General features: G+C 41.3%; 1 protein-coding gene and 2 pseudogenes across 1 annotated transcript; 1 reads left to right on the top strand and 2 right to left on the bottom strand.

Moving 5' to 3' along the window:
• Positions 1–306: 306 nt before the first annotated feature.
• Positions 307–5,921, bottom strand: LOC126594328 (digalactosyldiacylglycerol synthase 1, chloroplastic-like). Its single transcript, XM_050260573.1, has 7 exons — positions 5,152–5,921; positions 4,111–4,143; positions 3,194–3,281; positions 2,157–2,638; positions 1,799–2,065; positions 1,296–1,645; positions 307–1,125 (listed from the first exon to the last, which is right to left on the bottom strand). The coding sequence occupies exons 1-7, from the start codon at positions 5,770–5,772 to the stop codon at positions 591–593; spliced, it is 2,376 nt and encodes a 791-aa protein (XP_050116530.1). The 5' UTR covers positions 5,773–5,921; the 3' UTR covers positions 307–590.
• A 2,386-nt stretch (positions 5,922–8,307) lies between these two features.
• On the bottom strand, positions 8,308–9,750 carry LOC126594335 (UDP-URONIC ACID TRANSPORTER 1-like; annotated as a pseudogene).
• Positions 9,751–16,177: 6,427 nt separating this feature from the next.
• On the top strand, positions 16,178–17,581 carry LOC126593629 (probable protein phosphatase 2C 42; annotated as a pseudogene).
• The last annotated feature ends 6,559 nt before the right edge of the window (positions 17,582–24,140 follow it).

The raw sequence follows: 24,140 nt of genomic DNA, 5'->3' as shown, positions 1-24,140 counted from the left end.
GGAGAGAAAGAGAGAAGGGAGGGAGAGGGTGCGGGTTGCAGAAGGGAGAAGGGTGGGAGAGGATGCGGGGGAGGAGGGTATGGATGTTTTTTTTTCTTTTCGTATTTTAAAAAAAAAAATAATATTGAAGTGGGCTCATATTGACACGTGGCACTCAATAATTATCCACGTAGACACCAGATCATCGGTTAACAAAAGTTTTAACAGAAAACTTGACAGATGTATAAAACTGTTCCAAAATTAACACTTTAGATATGACTCTAAGACGAAAAAAACTTCATATACTAAATGTTGAAAACCACGAAATTTGAAGATAGTAAACTGAGATTCCTATTTCATAATATATGCTCACTTGTCTCATCAGTTCAGCAAAACGTAGTACAATTTCATGGCTTGACTATATACTGGCAATTATTTTCTACAAATAAATACGAGAGAACAAAGAAAAACTTGGATCTGGATATCTACCAAAATATATGCTCCATTAATGAATACATTTGCAGCAACAAATTTTTTCTACCTAAATCATTGCTTGCAGGATCCTAAAATACCGCGTGTTAGTATTATACACAGTTGGACTGGTAATCTACTTACCACCCATATATTGGATTCTCTACCTGGGGAGGCAAGAGATGAAGGTCTTTGCAGTGTTGCTTGTCATAGTCTCGGCTTCCGGGAATTGCTCCGGTGCATAGTCTAAGGAATTCATTGCCGGTGAGACAGTAGTGGGCAAATGCCAATCCTCCGTCAACCATACCTGTCAAGCTAGGCATTGATGCGGATTTTGGGATCCTCTTTCGATTTCCCGTGCTTGATTTTGCACCATCGTTGTCTTTGTTCAAGACTCTGTCAAGCTCAGAATACTCCATAAACCTCTGGGTAGCAGCTTCCCACGAAAGATGATATCTTTGCTCGGGAGTAAGGGGCTGAGGATTAAATGCCATTGCTTCCTTCACTTTGGCAACAAATTCCTCGGATGTTTTGTAGGTCAAGCAATTAGGAAATGATCTGAAAAACTCATTTGATGGATGATCCGCACAAATTACAAATTTTCCCATAGCAAGAGCCTCAGCAGTAGCCGTGCACAGCACATCACTAACGCTGGGATTTATGAAGACTTTGTACCTTCAAGCAAAGGAGAGAATATCATTAGCAGGAGAAATGAATAGAGGCGGAAGCAACAAAAAAAAATGTATAATTGAACAGTTTAATCACTCATGGCATGATATTTCTAATCAACGGTCGGCACAGAAGCGAATGTGCTTTTGTACAGTGAATTCCTAAAAGATCCTTACCCGTGAAGAGAATGATCTGCATGGTCTCTTCCTTTCAGAAAGTTGAGATTTAAATCCAAGCTTTTAGCCGTACTCTGAACTTCATTGGCGTCCTCTCCATTTCCATACACGTCCAACTTGAAGCCATCAAGGTCACACTTGTGCTTTGCCAACACATCTATAAGCTCACGGTATCCCTTTGCCCAGACCATCTTCCCTAAGAAGTATGCTCCTTTTGAGAATGCTTCCTGTCCAAGTTCCCTTTCTGCAGCGACCTTTTCTCCAATTCTCAAGAACTTGGGATTCACGCCATGGACATTGCAAATCAGAGACTTAGGTAAATCCTGTGTGGCAGAGGAAAGGCGAAGAACCTGGAGAAATCATTAACAATTTAGTTGTCAGATCAAGAAAAGCATACGTAGGTCTAAAATATCTATCTGAACCACTAGTCCCTAATAAAATTAGCAGAAACCATGCTAAAAAGAATTGCACGTGATCATCAGATATTCAATGAATTAACTTACTTTGTCGCAGTATGCTCTTGTGACCCAATTGTTTATGTGCTTCACAAAGAAGGCTTGGAGAGCACCATTCTTCTCCCTCTTGATATATTCCAAGTAATTTGTGTGAACAACACCAACAACATGGTTAAATTTATCGGTCCAACGCTTACCATGATGATACCAATTCAAGTGTTCCGGTTCTTCCAGGATAGCAATGTCAGCATCCTTGGACTGAATAAACCGAGTAGTGTCCCCAGCTGGTAAAATGCTTCGCCTTGCTTTTGAAAACTAATATATAGCAAGACCAAATATCAATTAGCAACCATAATATGATACAAATAAAAAGTCATTTGTATGGTCAGATTCACCAGATAATTACCTTTCCTGGATAAAATGATATCTTAAAGTCCGCTTTAAAGCCAATCCTTTCCTCAAGCCAGTTACGGATATAAATTTCCTTCTCTTCTGGTGAAGTAAAAGTAATGTTGCTAGGATATACAAGTTCTTGATCTGATTTACAAAGCCATGGAACTAATAATGTAACATTCTGTTTCGCAGACTCTGCAAGATATGCAGCACGAAACAGTGGATTCACTGCTGTTCCTGTCATCCAAGGAAGACTAGCAGTTGTGACAATAGCAACATGTCTTTTCTCATCTGACTGGTCATGTTTTGCATGGTCTGTCCAAAACCCACCATCATAAGAATGCCCTGTGCTTTGGATGACGCTGGCTATCCTTAAATCTAATTCATCATTCATGTTTTCACTGTCTATAAGAGATGAGTCTCCAGAAGAATGTGAGTGCAGAACTTGGTTCTTGTATTTGCTGCACAAGCTTTCCACTAGTTTCTCACACACATCTGCAGTCATTTACAATACTGTACATGTTCAGCAGTCTTGTAAGATGAAATCAAAGATAAGGATATATGAAATTATATTCCTTTACTTTTATTTTCCTTTTGTGTGTACTGTTGTTAGAGAGTGAAATGATCCTGAGATTACTCAATAAGTTAACATACCCAAGTGAATCCCTTTTTCAAGATAAATTTGTGTTCATGATAGGGATGCCGACGCTATGAGTTTAGAACATCGTTTATACCATGATTGATATCATATGTTTTACACTTGGAAATAGTCCAACAACTTTCGAATTGTAAATTCCATAACTTACCCAAAATGTTTAAAATAAAATAAAACATATATCATCAAATTTAATATAAAAAAATAAAAAATAAAAAAAACTAAAAAAAGAAAAAAAAAATATATATATATATATATATACACCCTTGAAGTCTCACTACTCATCTAATTACTTCATACAAGCATGAAAGTTTCCCTAGCAGAAGAAAAGACACAAAATACACCTAAGAACATATACAGGAACAGCTTTAAACAGAAATTAAAGAATCACTTACTTCTCCTAACGCCAAGTTGATCGAGAAAAGGCTCAGATTGCCTAACCAAACATGCCAAAAGTTCTGTCACATCCAATGGAGGTACTGCCTATATCATGTATACAGAAGAGAAAATTAGAATACCACATTACGTACTTAATTCCAGTTAAATTGGTTTTATGTTATGTCTATATAATAATTCATATATTCTGAAATGAAACAGGCACAGCCAAACTAGTTCACAAGGAGCATCATCAAAATCCAGGCCACTGGTTTTCCTCGGAGAGTCTTATAATAAATGACACCCAATCTAAGTCTAGTATTCTCTTGCTAACATGTCTAGACACCCTTGCCCAATATGTAGAGTTTCTGGAATACGGACTCCACAGTTTGCAAGAACAACAAATCTTAGCATCTCATCTTTCTTGGTTAAGTTTTGGAAACTTAACATTCTTTGTTGGAACTGTACTAACCCATCATTTCTCTTATTTGGTTACACTTAGAACCGTGTTACAGAAATTAACAAGCTTTGTCGTGAGTTCAATGGAAGAAAAAGGACAGCTCCAAGAGAAAGGAGAGGACTAGGAAGGCTTGGGCATCAAGGCTATATATGATTTCTTTTATACATGTAAAGAATTTTTTGCAAAAACTAAGTGTTGAATAAACAAATATACACAAAATTTACAGATGTCACCAAATGTTTCTTTTATTTACCCAACTTATACAACCACCTTTGAACAAATCAAAGAACAAAAATTCCTCTGGAGGCTCATGACAGTGATGGATTAAATAGTGTGCCTAATTATGCCAAAAATGAGTTCTGTACGGTAACACATTACAACAAAAGATTCCAACAAAAAAAGACACATGATACACAGGTTTCCAATCAACAGAAAACACAGGACAACAGAAGCAAAATATGCCGAATGTATACCAACCTTTGACTCCTCACGCTCCTTGTAAATTGACTTCTGAAAACAGCAGGAAACAAAATTAGTTGTAAAAATATGCATGCACTTGTTATTACCACTCCTCATGAAACAAACATTGATCAAGGATAGCAAAAACTGGGAAATTAAAAATGTAAACTGCAGTAAAAACAACTGTGATATAGTGATATTTATGGGTAAATATATAATGTTTTATTCACCAAAAAGAATGCTCCTTTCAGAAAACAAACATCATATGATTTGGTTGGCATCACTATGCACCTCATCATTGAATAAAATAACAATTTTCTTGTTAAAAGGAAGGATTGCCTCACACTAGACGCTCAGACTTTAGCTTTTACACCCAACGATATAGTCATAGGCACATATCAAGTTTTAACTAATCTAGTATTCCATTTGGTGCACAGGTTGTGGTTTCGAATGATATTGGGCTCCCAACATCTATGCATAACGCAGAACTACCATAAGCCTAATATTGATTAGCATCGCATAGCTCAAAGTAGTTGATCAAAAACCCGCTTACTGTTAACTGCAAAACTCTCTCCAATGATTTCAGAACCTTAGCTGAAGGATTTTGTTCTATACCTTCTTATGACCAAAGGATCACAAAAATTAAGAAACCTTTTGTATTTTCAACTCTAACTTGTTTATTCATATTTAGTGCAGGAGACCTTAGTAACGCCGTAGTGTCTCAATGTCCTTTACCCTGATTTAAATTAGGCTACCCGATAAACTCACAAAGATATCGACAAGGAAAATAAGAACACAACTATCAAGTTTAGAGCCTCATAGTTTCTTTTACTTCTGTTTTCATTTCACATGCCAAAAACACAACAGCCACCAATATCTATCACTAATACCTACTTCCACATGAAATCTAACAAGTCATTCCAATTTAACCACAGGCAAGATTCAATTTTTGTTTTTGGTACATGTAGCCAATCAAAATGCAAAGTTAACAAATTCAATTGCTATGAAAACTCAAAGCCGAAAGCAACAAATTATGAGATGAAGGTAGAGAGAACATACCAAGCTGGACTTGAATTTCTCCACAAACTCACTGTTCTTAAATCCACCGAGAAATTCCCGCTTTTCGAACTCTTTCAATCGCGTCTTCAACGCCCGAATTGGTTCCCAGTCCTTAATGGATTGTCTCTCCTCATCCTCCCCCTCACCCTCTCCCTTCCACTCGCCCCAAAACTCACTGAACTTCAATGGCCTTCCCCTAATACCCCTATTAAATTCCATAACCCCATCCCTGTCCTCCACCTCCGACACCAGCGCATTCTTTATCGCCGACAAATTGATCCGGATCCTCGACCTGGGGCTCCACTTCTCCAGAACCTTCTTGCTGAAGTCCGGCGACGAGTACACCCTCCGAAACTCCGACAGCTTCGGCTTCAGCTTCTTGACGAAGTCAATCTCTGCCGGCGGCGACGCCGACGACCGAATCCCCGCCGAGGACGCGGAGTTAAACTTGAACAGGTTCTCGAGCTCGCGGTCGAACGACGTCGCTAGGTTCTTGAACTCGTTGGCCCGGTGCTTCATCAATTGGAGATCCGCGTCGGCCGAGTCCTTCACTTCCCTCCACCCTTTCGATATGAAGGAGAAGGCGTTGGAGGAGGTCGAAGCTTGGCCTTCGCTTCCCATGGCGGAGGAGCTAGGGTTTTGACTGAGAGCAAACGAATTGAATTTTCCAGGGTTCCGAATCGGATTTCGGGAATCTTCCGTATCGGATTTCGGATTTCGGGAAGCTTGCAGATATAAAGAAACAAACAGAGACGAGCTGTGGGTGGGTTGAGAATTTAACGGTTGGAATTTTCGGGGCTTTCTTTTTCCGGAACCTTGCTGGTACACGTGTACTTTCCAAGTCGGATTTTTCACGTGATGATACTGTTATGGGATGATGACGTGGACAGAAGGCACGTGATAGGATGAGGTGGCGAGCTGTGAACCGTGCGATGGCGGATTGGGTTCCTGATAAGAATATTCTGGAGGGAAAGAATGCGCTGGACGCTGGTGATTGACGGTTGAGATTTTCGCGCACCGTGATTCGTCTTTAACGTGATTAGGTAAACGTGGCTGGACGTGATTGGGGGGGAGGGGGGAGAACAGAGAACATTGGCTCGGTGGCCTAATTTCCTGTCCCGCCGTTTCCGTCTCTGTTCTGCATCGTTGCTTGTCAAAAGAAAAGAAAATGTCAGTTGATTGTTCAATTGAAAGCTACGATATATTTCGTCCTTTTAATCCAAGTGGCTTTGACAATTTCAAATGTGTTGCGTGGCATGCTCAGAAACGAGAAGGCTTTGCATAATACGGATTCATCGCTACGTGACGTCTTATGCTAATAATATAGAAGCATGCATGTATTAATTTTCTACATATTATTGTATTAGTGATACGAAACGTTATTGTAACAGTAAACCCATGCTATACATACAAGTTCTCCCTTGTAAATCTTGACCTTGTTATTCACCGTGTATGTCATTGTCTATATGCTTTTTGAGAGACGAACGTAACATGTTACGACACCTGCGGACCGCATCTTGCGACGCTGGCGTGTCTGTGCAACCAGCGACACTGACTTGTCCTTCTGGACCTACCTAATCGATTTCTATTGCAGCTATTGCACTCTCCACCTTCTACCCCAATAAACCGATATCCAACATACACTCCCTCCAATTTCAATTATTATCCCCAACATTACACCGTGTTATGTGAATGAGCTTGTTCCTCCTATACGAGTTCAATCTTCATCCCAGCAACCACGACGTTTACACCCTCAATCGAACATTACTCTTTTGAATTTTCAGTTGGCAATATCCAATGAGAGTGTGACCTTGGAATTTTGGATGTTTGCATTTTCCAAGAGACCTAAGATCATTGACCACATGAACTATCCTCTTCGAACTGACAACAATGGGAGCATCGTGACAAAGGCGGGGGCCAAACATTCCAGGCTTCACAATCTTTTTCGACGGGACATCTCAATGTTGTCAGGGAATTGCACTGAGCTCTCAACTCCAATGACAAGAACCTTAGCTTCAGGAATGACCATCTCGTTGCCAATTCGAACAGCCTCACGAATGAATTAGCACTATACCGTTCTCTTGGGGGTTAATCACTGAACATGACATAGTCCCCAAATTGATTGTTTCTGACCTTTTACTGCATGATAATGTTTGGTGGGTGAATTCATGTTGTAAGAACAGATTCGAGAAGGTCAAGGTCTAGCTAAGCCACTTCCAACGCCATTTTCCAGAAAAGTAATGAGAAAGGGTTAAGTCTGTATACCTCCAAGCAGCTAGCAGGCTTATTGATTACGATATGCCTGAGAAATAACCACCAGCATCAGATATTATGCGATTACTAGAATGTTGGCTTGCAATCATCTGCGTTTAAAGATGGAAGCGATTGAGATAGTAGTTACAGCTTTGATTCAACGTTGTTCGGGTGTCATGAGCAGAATTCAAGCTTGTAATACAGAAGTAGAATATGGACATACTGAATTCCAAGGCTGTATCATGTTGGAAAACCATATGTCATGACTTGGCTAATGCGGAAGGAATTCATGATCTTGAACTCAATTATAAAGATGTAATGACTTCTACACTTTGAGTTGTATCATGTTCTTGCAACTGTTGTTTCAATGTCCGTGGAGTTGACTACCCCAACAGCAATAGCAGTTTATTTGTGTGGTTAGAAGTGGGCCAATGTCTCATCTCTCTGAATATCTGACACTATCTTGTAGCATAAGATATACAACTTCGAAATGTAAAAAACAAAATTGTAAAATATCCATTTCAAAGTACTTTGCATTGAAGATGCTCTTAACGAGAACCAAATGCTCTTAATAATCTTAAATAGAAACTTAAACCTTTATTTTTTTGTCAAGGATACTTATAAAACGTATATTTTTATTAATATCACATCTAAAAGCATAAACGTGCATACTCATATTATAACACGTGAATTAGTAACATTGTGAAAAACACGCGGACCAGCAACATCATTCCATAATTTGTATCAACCTTTCAAAGCTCTCTTCCATGATCATTCATGCAAAAAATTAAACGTGAAACTAAAAGTCGTTTAGTCATCTAATTATAACAAAAATAAAATAAAAAGTAAAAGGGTTAAGGTAGGCATTTCTGGTTTATCAAATTTCACATGCTATGTCACTGAGAAGTTGTATAAAATGCAAATCTGGCAAAGCACTTTCCAAACTACAGTAACCTAACCCTGATGTCATCAAACCTCAAATAAACTTCACTTTCAAGCGACGATTTTTGGACTAAACTGGTTATAACCAACACCACAATGTATTCTCTCTCTCTCTCTGCTAAAACAATATTCACTAAGAATCTACCTAATCACTAACAAAATACTTAAGCCTTCAAAAACCAAGAATTTGGCAAATGTCAAGGATCACTTATCTGAACCTTTCGTTTTGCTTCTCCATAGGCAACTACCCCCATAACAGCTACCATGTATCCGCCAATGCCGGTAACAGTCACAGGGTTCTTCAATAAAAGAATTGAGATAAAACAACAGCGACAGCGCCTTTTGCATTGCCTAATACCTGATCGTAACATAATTTCCATCAAAGAAATTATATGAGAGTTCGAGAACAAGAGCTAAAATTAAAAAACACGTTCACCTACAAAAAAAGCTTGAATAGTTCAATGATTATGTACAGATACAGTTGCCACTCGAGTGGCCTTTATACTTTAGGCTTACACTTACAGTCATAGCTAGCTTCGACCCGCAGCAGTTTAATCAATGTTTTGATCCTATGCCCAGTAGAGTTGATAGTTTAGCGGTGTACGATCACACTACGAGTTGGATTTTGGGTTTTGATTACTGGGTTTTGGGGTAGACAGTGTTTTTCTACAATATTAAGTATAGAATTTCTAATTTAGTGGATTTTTTGTGACGATGTCCCATGAAGGAGTAGCTTCTAGGGCGAATGCTTGCATTCTTTTCAAAAACGAGGAATCTGGTCCTAATTCATAAATCGAGCAATGTTCTTATGCTGCTAGACTGTCAATTGAGACCATGCATTCAAGAGAAACGAAAAACCAACCTGATAGTGTGGTGTGTGTTGGTTTCTGTACACTAACAATCAACATATTAATTCGAGAAATAATTAGATAAGGCAATATGAATTAGGAAAATCAAGGTGAAAGAAGTACAAACCTGAAGCGTTAATGCACTTGTATGTTTGGTCACCAAAAAATTTGACAAATTAGCAGATTGTGCCATTACTGAATTAAACAAAAGAAGTGTACAGCAGCAAATTCATTGAGTTCAACTTCTCCCTGGTAAGTATAAGACATACAAGCAGAACAAGTAGTAAGAAAACGCAGAGCAAGAAAAGAGTGATTTAATTTGGCTTGAGATAAAGATGGAACTGAACCGGAGAAACCTACAAATTGAACATAATCACAACTATTTGGAAAAATTATAGTTTTGATTGCAGAATGTCCATTGTTTGCCAATCAAATAAAGCAAGGGGAGCATAACTAACCACATGAATTTTTGCATGATGACCAATTAACCCGAAACGAATGAAAAGAAAAAATGAAACTGATAACATCTTAATTTGAACGGACATTTCAAACAGATCTACGTGAACTTGAACTGAATTTGTGGGAAAACATCATAATTATGATTTGCGCACTTCTTCCAAGAAATATGAAAGGCATGAAATCTGCGTATGTATTATTGCATGAGGATACTGGAGGAGAATTCTCTACCCTCCTATTCTCATCTCCTTCCATCCCTCCTCTCACACATTGCTTTTTGTCTTATTATCTGTATAAAAAAATTAATATAAGATGTTGACGTGATTTAACCGTGACCGTTTAAATAGGAAGGAATGAAAGGGTAGAGAGATTAGGAGGGTAGAGAATCCTCCTCCGAGGATACAAGCCGTCATTTTGTTCATTGCTTTTCCGTTTCTTTGGTTGTTTAAGCCATCATATCATTTAGTTAATTAGAAGCTTTATTATTAATTTGTTTAAGATCACGGGATTTACGCGGCAAAGTCAAAGATTAAGACTAATCAAGTAGTTGAACGTGGCCACCATTCCTATACATCCTCAGAGGAGACACCGGCAGCCAAAAGAAAAATGTGGGGGACAAGTCGTGTCCAGCAGTATGTAGTGGTTCTTCTTCTCTGGTTACATACTATACTGTTCTGATTCCATACTATACTGTTCTGATCAAACACTGAGGTGCGTGCGTGGTACCTTAGCCACCGTCGTAAGGTTCTCACCACAATTATCGTTAAATACGTGGCCCCGTCTCTAAACCCTAATTCCAGGGTTACCACAGTTTTTATTGACATTTTAACTAATCTTCTTTAATTTGCTTTTGACATTTCCCTAATTTTGAATACAAACGGTATTTCTGCTCTCAACTATATTAAGGAGAGGCAAGAGAGACTGAACTCGGAACAGAGTGGGTTGAAGATGAATGCTCAAACTAACATAGCAATCTACCACTTTTCCAACTTTAATTCATTCTTCTTCCAATTTTTACTTTTGCCATTCACATATACATTCGTGTTCATTAATTAATTTCATAAGAAAATTAACAGAATTAATTTGGTGGTTTACACACTATTATTAAACTTGTCAATATTTTGACAGTTCGTCTCAGACCTCAGATTTCTTAATGTGATTAAACAAACAAATAAACTTGTCAATATTTTGGCGGAGTTAGGAATTTTTCACTGGGGTGGGCTAGCTTAAAGATTTAAATTTTTATAAACAAAGAAATTTGATACTGTATTTTTCACAGTATCAGCTAGCTTAAGAAATTTTTCACAAGATGAGCCAAGAGTTTTCATTATTAAACAAATATGTGTTTAAATTGAAACTTGTACATGTACAAGCGCTAAGAAAAGAGATGTAAGAACAAGAGATGGTTTGTAAACTGTATTATATAATTTTAAAATTTTAAATTGAGAGAAATTGGACCAGTGACTAAATATATAGTGGGTTACATTTGAAAATCTATAAAAATTACATGTAAAATTTTATTTTTCACCAAAAGCTACATGGGCTATAGCCCAGGGTAGCCCGTAATGTGGCTCTGCCAGTGAACTAGATTGAGCATCAAATACTGGGGAGACATCTTGCAAGTGGCAAGTGGCTTGTAACTCAGTTAATTACTTTTCGCACTTGCACCTGAGGTATTGTGCTCGAATCTCTCTCCATGTAGATATCATATGTATTGTTTTAATAAAAAAATAATAATAATAGGGGAGACATTACATAATATGGAGTTTTAACGAAAAGCCCTCGGTACTGTTCAGAAAAACCACATTTTTATACTAAAAAGTCAAACCTGGTACTATTCACTTTACCCTTTATTTTGTCCTTATCGTTAAAACTTAAAGTTTTCAAGCCTTTTTCATTAGTTTTCCTTAAATATAATATTGCCGTTAATACTTGTATTATATAATTTGGGATACTGGAATTCAATTTTATTTATGGTCAAATTTACAATTTAATAGGACAACTTTTTCAAAGGAAAAAAAAATCAACACCTATATCACACATATATGAGAACTTCCAAATCCCGATCATCCACATGCATTCAGAAGAGTCACTCATGAGGGTGCGTTTGGTACGTGGGACGGGACGGGACGGAACGGGACGAGGCGTTCCGTCCCGCGTTTGGTGCGCCAAAAATGGGTGGAACGGGTTGTTCCACGGGACAGATTTTGGGTGTTTTTGCGTCCCACCTCCCCCCCTGGAACGGGTTTGTTCCACGTCTGTGGAACACACTGTTTTACCATTTTAAGACAAATATACCCCATGTCTTTTTCAAAAATTACACCTTCGTTCCGTCCCGTCCCGTCCCGTCCCGTCCCGTCCCGTTCCGTCCCGTCCCGTCCCGTTCCGTTCCGTCTGCGTACCAAACGCACCCTCATTGAACACTATTACTAATCCCACATGGCTACAAGTGCCTAATAATATAATTGCATATAGTTATCAAGTTTTCCACCTCATACCTTAATCTTTCAGTTTTGTTTGTGAATTTGACTAGCTATTATCCCATTTAATTGCTTCATTTAATAGTTACCCCCATTTCGACGATTTCTTATATACTGTCGCCCTTTTTTTTTCTGGTATCCAGGAATTTGGGAGGAGCAAATGTACAAGAACTTTTTTTTTGACACAATGACATTGTGAGGTAGAGATTTAAGTTGAACTACACGGTAAATCAGTCATAACACTATACGTGTCAATAAACCTGTAGACATCGAAATTTTGGTAAATAAATGTTGACCAATAAATCAAAGTGCCAACGCTCATGTATTACATAAATTTTACACGTAGCATGCGACTCAACGAAAATTGAAATGAGTCGAAAAAGTCATCAAATAGGACACGTGTCAACACCTGGCAGAAACGACTTATTTCATATGGGATATTATATTCAAAATTAGGCTTTGGAAAATTCTATAAATACAAGCCTATTTCATTCATTTGAGGGAACAAATTCATATTACACCTTGAAGCTCTGAAGCTCTGAAACTCCGAAGCTCTCAAGCATCCAGGTTCCCGAAGAATCAAGAAAGCTCTCTTCGTTCTTCGTTCTTCGTCCATCGCTCTTTCAAGATCAAGCCCCGACGGCCCTTGAAGAAAGCACCATCGTTCATCATCCGTTCATCCAATATCAAGCCCCGACAGCCCTTGGATCAACAAACATCAACAAATCCACACATCCAACCGTTCTTCAAGATCAAGCCCAAAAGCCCTTGAAGATCCGTTCATCACTGTTCTTCAAGATCAAGCCCAAAAGCCCTTGAAGATCCGCTCAAATCCACCTTCAAAGATCAAGCCCACGGCCCTTTGAAGAAACTTCCAACTGTTCATCCAAGATCAAGCCTCGACGCCCCCTTGGATCAACGAAACATCCACAAATCAACACCTTACGGAGATCGAATCAGAGGATCAAATTAGAGAGAGATTGTAACCCAAAATCATCAAATACAAATATTTGTTTGTGCACGTTCGTTCTTGTCTCTTTCGTTTCAGGAATTTTCCGTGTTCACAAATTGGCACGCCCAGTGGGACAATCTCTACCTCTCATCTCTTTCTCCGTTCAAGGAATCCAAGCACACCTCAAAGTCAATGGCATCAAGCAAGGGACAAGCTGTTCTTGCAACCACTGAGGGAAGGATCCTAAGCACTTCTGCCGCAAACGGACAATCCATTGGCGCCACAACCGCTCCTCAACATGCCACTTCAAAATTGGTGCCGCTAAAAGAGCAAGGGGAGCATCCAAGGTGCGAGTCTGTCATCAACCTGACCTCGCTGGGGGCACCAAAGCATGATGCTGAGGCACATAAGATGACATCTCAAAGCAGCCAACGAAGTTCTTCATCAGCATCCTGGATGTCTAAAAGAAAGTCACGTCTATTGGTCGCACAAGTCATGACTATCGGCGTTACCTCCGTTGAAGAACAACTGGCTCAGATGAATGAAGCAATTGCAAGGTTAACCCGAACTGTGGAAGAAAAAGACTTGCAAATCGCTGCACTCGTCAACCGACTGGAGCCACAGGACGACGAGAACCCTAACCCAGAAGATGAGCCTCAGGTGGAGAAAAACGATGCGAAGCCCGAGCCAGACCAAGCAGCGGCACTCATGGGATCTCTTTCTATCCAGCAGCTGCAAAAGATGATCACCAACACCATCAAGGCACAGTACGAAGGGAGTTCAAATACCTCCGGGTTGTACTCAAAGCCGTATTCAAAGAAGATCGACGCCTTAAGGATGCCGAGGGGTTATCAACCACCAAAGTTCATGCAATTTGATGGAAAGGGAAACCCGAAACAGCACGTTGCCCACTTCGTTGAAACTTGCAACAACGCAGGAATCGAAGGGGATTACCTCGCCAAGCAGTTTGTGCGCTCGCTGAAAGGAAACGCCTTTGAGTGGTACACGGATCTGGAGCCTGAGTCCATCAACAGTTGGGAGCAATTAGAGCGGGAATTCCTCAACCGCTTCTATAGTACCCGCCGCACTGTGAGCATGCTAGAGCTAACGAGCACAAAGCAGTGGAAGGACGAGCCAGTCATTGACTACATCAACAGATGGCGCACTCTAAGCCTCGACTGTAAAGACAGGCTCTCGGAAACCTCTTCAATCGAGATGTGCATCCAAGGCATGCAATGGGGTTTGCAATACATCCTTCAAGGCATTAAACCGTGGACCTTCGAGGAATTGGCCACTCGCGCCCATGACATGGAGTTGAGCATCGCCCATCATGGGAAGAAAGAACCGATCGCCGACTACAAGAACGACAAAGTTCTTGGGACAAAGGTGGAAAATGTTGCATGGAAACCCACCAAGGAAGCGATGACGGTCAACACATCTCCCGTCAAAATATCCACACGAGGCAAGGCGATTCAAACCGAAGCTTTTCGTGATCAAGAGATGCGTAGACGCACTTTGAAGGAGCTTGAGGAGAAGACTTATCCATTCCCCGACTCTGATGTGGTTGCCATGTTAGATGACCTGTTGGACAAGAAGGTGATCAGTTTGCCTGAGTGCAGACGGCCGGAAGAGATGAATCGTACCGACAGTCCAAGATACTGTAAATTCCACCGCTTCATCAGTCATCCGACAGAAAAATGTTTCGTGCTAAAAGATCTCATCATGAAGCTGGCTCAGAAAGGAATCATAGAGCTAGATCTTGACGATATGGTGGAGTCAAACTATACCACCTCCACTTTTGGCTCTTCCGACTCAAAGTTTTCACCTCAACCGCTGGGGGCATCCTCCAAGACAAGCAAAATTGAAGGATGGACTCAAGTCACTCCTAAGAAATTGCACAAGAAGCATACGTCTCATCCACATGTCCGCCAATTGGAAAGGGGGCAAAGCAGCTCTTGTCAACCTTCAAAGCAACATGAACGTGTTGAAGATGATGAAATTTCGACACATAGATCGTCCATCCCTATCACAATGCGTGATTTCTTTCCTGAAGACTTCTTCAATCACTCGGTCAAGGCTCCTTGCTATGAAGATTATAAGGAACGCCTCTCCAAAATTGCTTGACAAATTCACCAAAGCTCATTGTCTGTAAGAGCCTAAACTGCAAGACACAATGCTCCTTGTTCGCACGAGCCTAAACTGCACGAACCAAAAGCTCATTGTCCGCACGAGCCTAAACTGTAGGACACGAGACTCCTCACCTGCACGAGCTGAAACTGAAACACGGCACCAAATGCTCCTTGTTCGCACGAGCCTAAACTGCATGAAACAAGCTCCTTGTCTACAAGAGCCTAAACTGCAAGACACAAGGCTCCTCGCCCGCACGAGCCTAAACTGCATGGCACTAAGCTCCTGTTCTGCACGAGCATAAAAGGTAACGCTAACGCTCCTTGCCTGCACGACCTGAAACTACAACACGGCACCAAATGCTCATTGTCTGCACGAGTTGAAACTGCAAACGACACCAACACTCCTTGTCTGCACGAGTTGAAACTGCAAACGACACCAACGCTCCTTGCCTGCACGAGTTGAAACTGCAAACAGCACAAAAAGAAAATACCAAAAATATGTATGTATTTGAACTACGTTACGACTTGATCTCTTCTTTGGAGGGGTACGTAGGCAGCTCGAATGTTCAATTTTTCGAGTTCAGTCACATCACATCAAAAAAAAAAAAAAGGGATTTGATTAAAGTCTCATTGGTGAAGGTCAATTTTATTACAAAATTACTTGGCAGTTTTCTTTGTACAAAATTAAATTACAGTTTCTTTGAAAGAAAAAAAAAACTTATGTTATCTAAAAAAAAATATATATATATATATATACATGTCTGAGCCCAGCCACAAAATCAGGCCCGTCTCCTCAGACCCAAACCGTGAGCCCAACAAGCTCAGGCCCGGCTCTCAAAGCTCCAATCCAAATCTTCATCCTTCCAATCACTCGCCTCCTACTTCACTCCTTCCACTCCTTCTTCTTCTTCCCCCTTCACAAACCCCATAGCTATCTCCAGGCAGAACTCTTGCTCTTCCTCCTAGGCTTCTTCTCCCAGCCTCTTCCCCCAAATTCGGAGTCCTTAAGGGTCTTTGGGTTTTGGGGTTAGGGTTTTTGAGAGATGTGGGATGCTTCAGGCATTGATGAATCTGCTCTCTCTTTGCTGGAGGCCATTTGGGTGCGGCGACGGTGAGGGACTCAGCTCTGTTGGAATCGTCGGCGCTGCGAATAACGGAGACGGCGGAGAAGGGCGAGATGGCAAAGATAACTTGCTTTGGTTCCGAGATTTTGGAAAGTACGCGTGGGGCGATTTCTCTATGGCGGTGGTCCAGGCCAATCAGGTGCTCGAGGATCAGAGCCAGATTGAGTCGGGACCCTTTGGGACCTTCGTCGGCGTATACGACGGACACGGCGGACCAGAGACCGCTCGATACGTTTGCGACAATTTATTCAAACATTTCCAAGCAATATCAGCGGAGTCCAAAGGTGTTGTGATAGCGGAGACCATTCAAAATGCTTTTCTCCGAACGGAGGAAGGGTTTACCGCCCTTGTTTCGAAGCTGTGGGGTACTAGACCCCAAGTAGCAACTGTTGGGTCATGCTGTCTGGTTGGAGTTATATCTCTGGGGACCCTATTTGTGGCAAACCTGGGAGATTCCCATTGTGTGTTGGGAAAGAAAGTGGGCAACACTGGGGAAGTTGCTGCGATCTAGTTATCCACTGAACACAATGCAAATCTCGAGGAGGTTAGGCATGAACTGAAAGATTTGCACCCACATGATCCTCGAATTGTCGTTTTAAAGCATGGAGTTTGGAGAGTAAAAGGCATTATCCAGGTATCTAAATCTATAGGTGACGCATATATGAAACATGCAAGGTTTAACAGGGAACCGGTTAGTGCAAAATTCAGACTTCCCGAACCAATGACCATGCCTACCTTGTCTGCCGAACCAACCATTCTTTCTCATCCTCTCCATCCAAATGATTATTTTCTTATATTTGCTTCTGATGGTCTATGGGAACACTTGAGTAATGAACAAGCTATTGAAATTGTCCACAATCATCCACATGCGGGAAGCGCCAAACGGCTTGTTAAGACGGCTCTCCAAGAAGCTGCAAGAAAAAGAGAGATGCGATATTCAGATCTTCAGAAAATTGACAAGAAGGTCCGACGCCATTTTCACTATGATATAACTGTCATTGTTTTATTCTTAAACCGTGACCTAATATCCAGAGGGAGAGTGGAAGAGCCCCCAGTCTCAATAAAAGTGCTCGTGACCAAGGATAAGTTTACGACATCAAACATGTCTCGGTTGCCTGCCCCTGATTTTGATACATGCATGAACTTCCTACTTCAGCAGCTCCGTCGTCTCCAGACTCTTGCAGGGCAGCGTGACTTGAGTGCTATCTTGAACGAAGATAACAGTCTCAACCGCCTGGTCAACTAGTCCAACTCCAGGACCAGTAGAGGCAAATGTTTGATGTGTCCCAGAGCTTCTCGAGGCCTTCTCCCACCCAAATGCTAGATATGCCTCAAATGGCATAAACCTCGCATCCTCTGGTCAACGAACAGCAGCTTCAGCTCTGCCATGCCATTGCCAGAACTCTTCTTTCCGACGACGCTGGAGAACACCATCTAAGCATGCCTGCTGCTCCTCCACCATCGCAACGAAGATCATTCCGTGCAGCGAGCAACGTATCTGATGGTGAGCGTTGTCTTTGCAGCATATCACGTCTGCAGCAGGAGCAATGCAGCATGGAAATACAGCAACCTGTCGTTCTACAAGCCACTGCGTGTTCAGCAGCCTCATCTGCCATCTTCAAGCTTATAGCTGGAACTCTTACAACCCTCTTCTGTCTCAGCTTTCTCTTCTTGGAGCAATGGCAGCGGCCGGAGGATCCAGCACCGTACTTCCCAGAGCCCAAGTTCTCGGAGCTGCACTTCCGCTTCAGCGAGGTGGAGGAAAGCGGCGGCTTTCCGGCTGAGGAAACCTGGGATAAATTGGTAATTTGAAAAGCCGAAGACGACATTGGTTGCTTGCTATCGGAGTCGCCGGTCAACGACGACATAAACGACGTCGCAGCCGAATACGAGAAATTTATAGTGTTAGAGGAGTCCATAGTGCTCTCGAGCACCATATTGTGGTGATGGTGATGAGAAGGCGGGATCTGCTGGATCGGCGTCGCATGGTACAGAGCCATTTCGTCATCTTTTCCTCTGCATGGCACAGCAACATATTGGATCATCCTCTCCAACATAGGGAAGCCGACATCTAAGAGCTCCTGGGCCAGCATCACGAGTCATTAGTCTCGATCGCCACCAGCTCTGCATCATCCGCTCGAGCCACGGAAGCCCAAACACTCAGTCGCCGCTGTCCATCTGGGATCTGCTGCAGGCAGCAAGCAAGTCATCTTCCTCCCTGGTCACGTGCGTTTCCTCTCCAATATCTCTCTTCACAAACAGCGACAGCAGCAACTTCTTCCAGCACCAGGACCTTCATCGATGTCCTTGCCCTCAATTGAGGCTTTTACAGTCCTCCACTCCTCTTCACCTCCTGAAACATTATTCCAGCGAAACCTCAAGTAAACAAACTTCCACAAAACTCTGCCATCATGGAAGTCTACCACCTCGACGACAAACAACACCTGCACTGCTTTGCGCCTCCCTCCAAGCTCAACTCCGGCTCTCCCAGGTCCTCACCGTCTTCAAGCAACAAGGACGACAGCAGCAGCAGTTCGGCTTCTGCCCCAACGAGCAGCTCCAAGCTCCTCCGTCTCTTGCGTCCTCGGGCTTCAAACTCCGCTGCTCCGTCTTTTGCTCTGCAAAAAAAAAAAAAAAAAAATGCAGTGGCTGTGCAATGGCGGCGGTGCAAGGCAACAAGAATGTAGTGGCGGTGCAATGGTTGTGTAGTGGCAGTGGCAAACAGCAACGGCGAAAAACTTCAATAATCGCCGTCAAACGACTAGCCGATCATGAAGCCTCGACTGCAGCTCTCCGTCCGTCTCCGTCCTTCCCTGCAAATTCCTCAACCCGTCATCCAAATTTATGCAAAAAAAATTTTGGTGGAACACAGCACCATGATTAAAGAAAAAAAATAAAATATAATAAAATAATAAAAAGATGATGAAGGAACATGGTGCGTCTGGCACCATATGAAAAAAAGGGGAGGGGTGCAGCTGTCACCATAATTAAAGGCAATATATATATATATATATATATATATATAATAAAATAATAATATATTTAAAGAGTGATGGTGCATCTGGCACCACGTGAAAAGGAAAATATATATATATATATAAAGAGTTATGGTGCATCTGGCACCATGTGAAAAAAAAAAAAAAAAAAACAAAAACAAATGTATTAAGAGAAATAAAAATCCATTTTATTTCTGGAAATTTTTACATAAATTTGCATTGTACATACAAAAAAAAAATCAAATCAAATCAAATTTACAAGAGAGGATCTTCAAGGACGATCAGGTACCGCCTCACCACTCGGCAGAGCGCCAGAAATGAGAGGCGCTGGAGGTTGACTGTTTGAAGCCTCACCACTCGGCGGAACTCCAGGAAGAAGAGGAGCCAAAGGTTGATCATTTAGAGCTTCATTACGCGGTACAGCCCCAGAAGACGAAGGCAAATGCTGCTGGAACAAACCCACAAACCTCTGATGATCAAGTAAAATCTGACCATCAGATTCTTGCATCTGGTCAATCTTCCTCTTCATGTTTGTCGCATAGCTATGTGCGAGCTTATGCAACTGTTTATTCTCCTGCTTGAGCCCTCTAATATCCTGTTTGAGACTCATCACTTCCGCCGCCAATGATTCAACTTGACGGGTTCGAGCAAATAGGCGTTGGGCCATATTAGACACAGAACCTGCACACTGCACACTGAGAGCCAGAGAATCCTTAACAGCTAACTCATCAGACCGTTTGGAAAGTAGTCTGTTATCTCTGGGAGTGACAAGGTTTCGGGCCACCACCGCAGCGGTCATATCATTCTTCACCACCGAATCCCCAACGGTAAGAGGACCAGTAGGGGATATGAAGGATGGGCGCCATATGTTGTCTGGAGAAGGCGGGACTGCCTCTTCACCAAGATTTAAGTCAAAACGACGGTCGGAGGGTCCAGACATTTTCAAAGTGTTGAAGGAAGAAGAAATCGGACAAATCAAGATCTTAGAAGTGCAAGAAGGGAGTTTTCACAAGCGAAAATTCAAGTGTGCTTTGAAACGAACTGCATGCCTCTATAAAAAATCAGCACTCGACGGGATTTCAGAGATCGAAGAGGCGAGCTCAGAATTCGAAGAGGCCATTCAAAAATCGAAGAGGCAAGCTCAGAAATCGGAGAAGCATCTTGCTTTTCCAGACGCGTCGGCACCCATCACACGCAAACTCAGCTTTACGGAAATCACGGGTAATTTGTCGAAGCGCCGATCCCAGATATCGAAGAGGCGCCAGTCTTTTTCAGCCGTGTCATCACCTGTCATATGCACACTCAACTTTGCGCAAATCACGGGCAATTTGTCGAAGATTTTCGGTGAAGGAGAAAGCACGTGAAACTTTACTGTTCAATCACGCGTTAGTTGCCGACACGAGTGAAAGAATAGTACCTCTACAGGTATCAAAGAACTTCCTATAACTGTCCACCTTCACCTTCCATAGCAAGGCAGATATACAGAGCCTTTCTTCATCTCCAAAAATGCTTTCCCAACGAAGCCTCTCGAGTCATTCAATGTTCCTTATTCCTTGGGGTACCTCTGCAAGCCAATGACTCCAAAGCAAAAGTATCTCATATCACTAGGGTAGAAAGCAAGAGTATCTCATATCATGCGTTCTCCCTGTCCTTTCCTTTGTCCTTGTTCTTACCTACAAAGACAAGGATAAAGAAAACAATATGCCGGAACTTCCACTCAAACTCGGGTAAGGAACCGACTGCTTGGAACCCTTCCCTGATTGCCTACCTAGCACTGCTCTCGAGTACTCGTCTCCCACTGCTGCTGTACTTCCAAAGAAGCTACCACATCTGCCTGAAGAATAGATAAGGCAAGTGAAAATGATACCTTGCAGCATGTGGAGACAACATGCAGAAGGAACAAGCAGAAAAGAATGCGGTCTGCACAGTCAACTCAGCAGGAGTCCGAGCTGAAGAACTCGAGAAGCTGCCACATCTGCCTGAAAAAACAAGCAGAGAAGAATGCAGCATGCACAGTTAACTCAGCAGAAAGAGTCTGAGATGAAGAACTCGAGAAGATGCCGCATTTGCCTGAGGACGGTGAACTCGTTTTGACCCTCAAATTCTTGGGTCGACTTACTAGGCGTTGTGGGCTGCACGTGCCGATTGACCACCCTTGAATCAAATCCTTAAAGATCAAGTCACCAACTGGAAGAAAAGCCCATCAATCTTGAAGATCATACCGTTGACCAAACTGCTCAGGTGTGAATTAGAAAGATTGAACAAAGAAACAGGTTGTCACATTTACCTCATGCCTGCTTGCCATGTGTTCGAGTCAACCTTCAAGAATCAAGCCTCAACGACCCTTGAAGAAGTTTCCAGCCAAATTCAAGATCAAGCCTCGACGGCTCTTGAGGAAATCACAAGTCCGATTCAAGATTAAGTGTCTACCACCCTTGAATCAAAACCTAGTTCAAGAATAAGCTGTGGAAAATCAACAATTGGAGAAATCCAGAAAATCCTCCAACCCAGTTCAAGATCAAAGCTGTGGAAAGTCAACAAGCGCAACAAAATACGTGCCGATTCATCCACTACCAAAGCCAAAGATCATCTACCACATGAAGCTCCTTGTGGCCCAATTTCAAACTTCAAGATCAAGCCTCGACAGCCCTTGAAGAAATTTCAAACAAAAGTTCAAGAAACAAGCCTCAAAAGCCCTTGAAGAAATCTCAAGCCCAATTCAAGATCAAGCCTCAACGGCCCTTGAAGAAGTTTTCAGCCAAATTCAAGATCAAGCCTCAACGGCCCTTGAAGAAATCTCCAGCCCAATTCAAGATCAAGCCTCGACGGCCCTTGGATCGACATCTACAGTAAGGGACTTCAAAACACATCTCCTACACGTGACAAGCACATGTATACGACGTGTCTTGAAGTGGGGGCATTTGTAGACATCGAAATTTTGGTAAATAAATGTTGACCAATAAATCAAAGTGTCAATGCTCATGTATTACATAAATTTTACACGTAGCATGCGACTCAACGAAAATTGAAATGAGTCGGAAAAGTCATCAAATAGGACACGTGTCAACACCTGGCAGAAACGACTTATTTCATATGGGATATTATATTCAAAATTAGGCCTTGGAAAATTCTATAAATACAAGCCTATTTCATTCATTTGAGGGAACAAATTCATATTACACCTTGAAGCTCTGAAGCTCTGAAACTCCGAAGCTCTCAAGCATCCAGGTTCCCGAAGAATCAAGAAAGCTCTTTTCGTTCTTCGTTCTTCGTCCATCGCTCTTTCAAGATCAAGCCCCGACGGCCCTTGAAGAAAGCACCATCGTTCATCATCAGTTCATCCAATATCAAGCCCCGACAACCCTTGGATCAACAAACATCAACAAATCCACACATCCAACCGTTCTTCAAGATCAAGCCCAAAAGCCCTTGAAGATCCGTTCATCATTGTTCTTCAAGATCAAGCCCAAAAGCTCTTGAAGATCCGCTCAAATCCACCTTCAAAGATCAAGCCCACGGCCCTTTGAAGAAACTTCCAACTGTTCATCCAAGATCAAGCCTCGACGCCCCCTTGGATCAACGAAACATCCATAAATCAACACCTTACGGAGATCGAATCAGAGGATCAAATTAGAGAGAGATTGTAACCCAAAATCATCAAATACAAATATTTGTTTGTGCACGTTCGTTCTTGTCTCTTTCGTTTCAGGAATTTTCCGTGTTCACAAAACCATCAATTACTTTGAGCACAATAAGCAAGTTTTTGCAATGACTTTATCCATTTGGCATTTGCAATGACACTAAAATTAAAATCTCCTACAGAAAATGAAATTAAAAATTAAAAGCTAAAAAGGTTGCTTGTACGAGACAGAAGCTGTGGAGAAGCTTCTAATCTTTAACCATTTCTAATTTTCTATCATACAAAATCCAGGTCACGGAATGAGAAGCAGCCATGCATGCATATGGGATCGGTCTCAGTCCAAGTCCACCACAAAATATTCGCGACAAAATTCATTAAGCATGAATAAAACTATTTATCTTAATATTTTGTTTGATAGGTTTGATTATTAATTTCATATATTAAAGTGTAATTATGCCCTAACGGCCTCAACCAACCATAAATTCCGTTCCCATCTCATCGTACTCCATTTCATAATATGATTTGAGATTTTTTTTTTCCCGGCATAATCTTCATGTAATATGAAGTTTAAAAGATTTATTGATTTATATAATTTTACGATTTTCGATGAGCTCGTCTTTTAACAAATGTTTGAAATCTACTCATTCTTTTACCATTAGCGGTACTTTATAATATTATTTTTAGATCTAATTTACAAAGAATCTTTTGAGACCGAGTCGTGATATATACACTTGTAATGACATTTTGTACTTTCAATGAATGAAATAGTTCTTTTCTTTTCTTTTCTTTTTTTTTTAACTCGTTAACGTCCATGGATGGGGAGCCACCTTGGGCCCAGGGGCGGATGACCCACTTAGTTTTCTTTGTGAAAAAAATGCACATAATGTATAGCAATCCCATGTGATAAGAGTATTTTCGGCTATGAAATATTTGAGAAATTGGATAGAAAAATAATAGATGAATGATAATATGGTTATCTTTATATAAAGAGATGTTTGATGGTATTGGTAATAATTTCCATGAAACGATTTCAAAACATGAAAATGCATTGAGGGGTATTGTAGCATGTTGTAGAAAAACCGTATGGATTAATATATAAGTGTTTTGTTTAGTAAATTCTTGAGTTTTTCAATTTGTGACGTTGTTGTTTGAGTTCAATATTATTTATT

The sequence above is a fragment of the Malus sylvestris genome, chromosome 12 (genome assembly GCF_916048215.2).
Source record: "Malus sylvestris chromosome 12, drMalSylv7.2, whole genome shotgun sequence".
Taxonomy (NCBI): Eukaryota; Viridiplantae; Streptophyta; class Magnoliopsida; order Rosales; family Rosaceae; genus Malus; species Malus sylvestris.
Note: the sequence above shows the minus strand (reverse complement) of the source record. Positions and strands in the feature narration are given on the sequence as shown.

Bases quoted from the DNA above. Each gene is read 5' to 3' on its own strand.
- LOC126594328 (XM_050260573.1), bottom strand. From the start codon at position 5,772: ATGGGAAGCGAAGGCCAAGCTTCGACCTCCTCCAACGCCTTCTCCTTC. The intron at 4,144-5,151 runs GTATGTTCTCTC...TGCTGTTTTCAG, and splicing joins AGAAATTCAAGTCCAGCTTG to AAGTCAATTTACAAGGAGCG. The intron at 1,126-1,295 runs GTAAGGATCTTT...CTTTGCTTGAAG, and splicing joins GCAGATCATTCTCTTCACGG to GTACAAAGTCTTCATAAATC.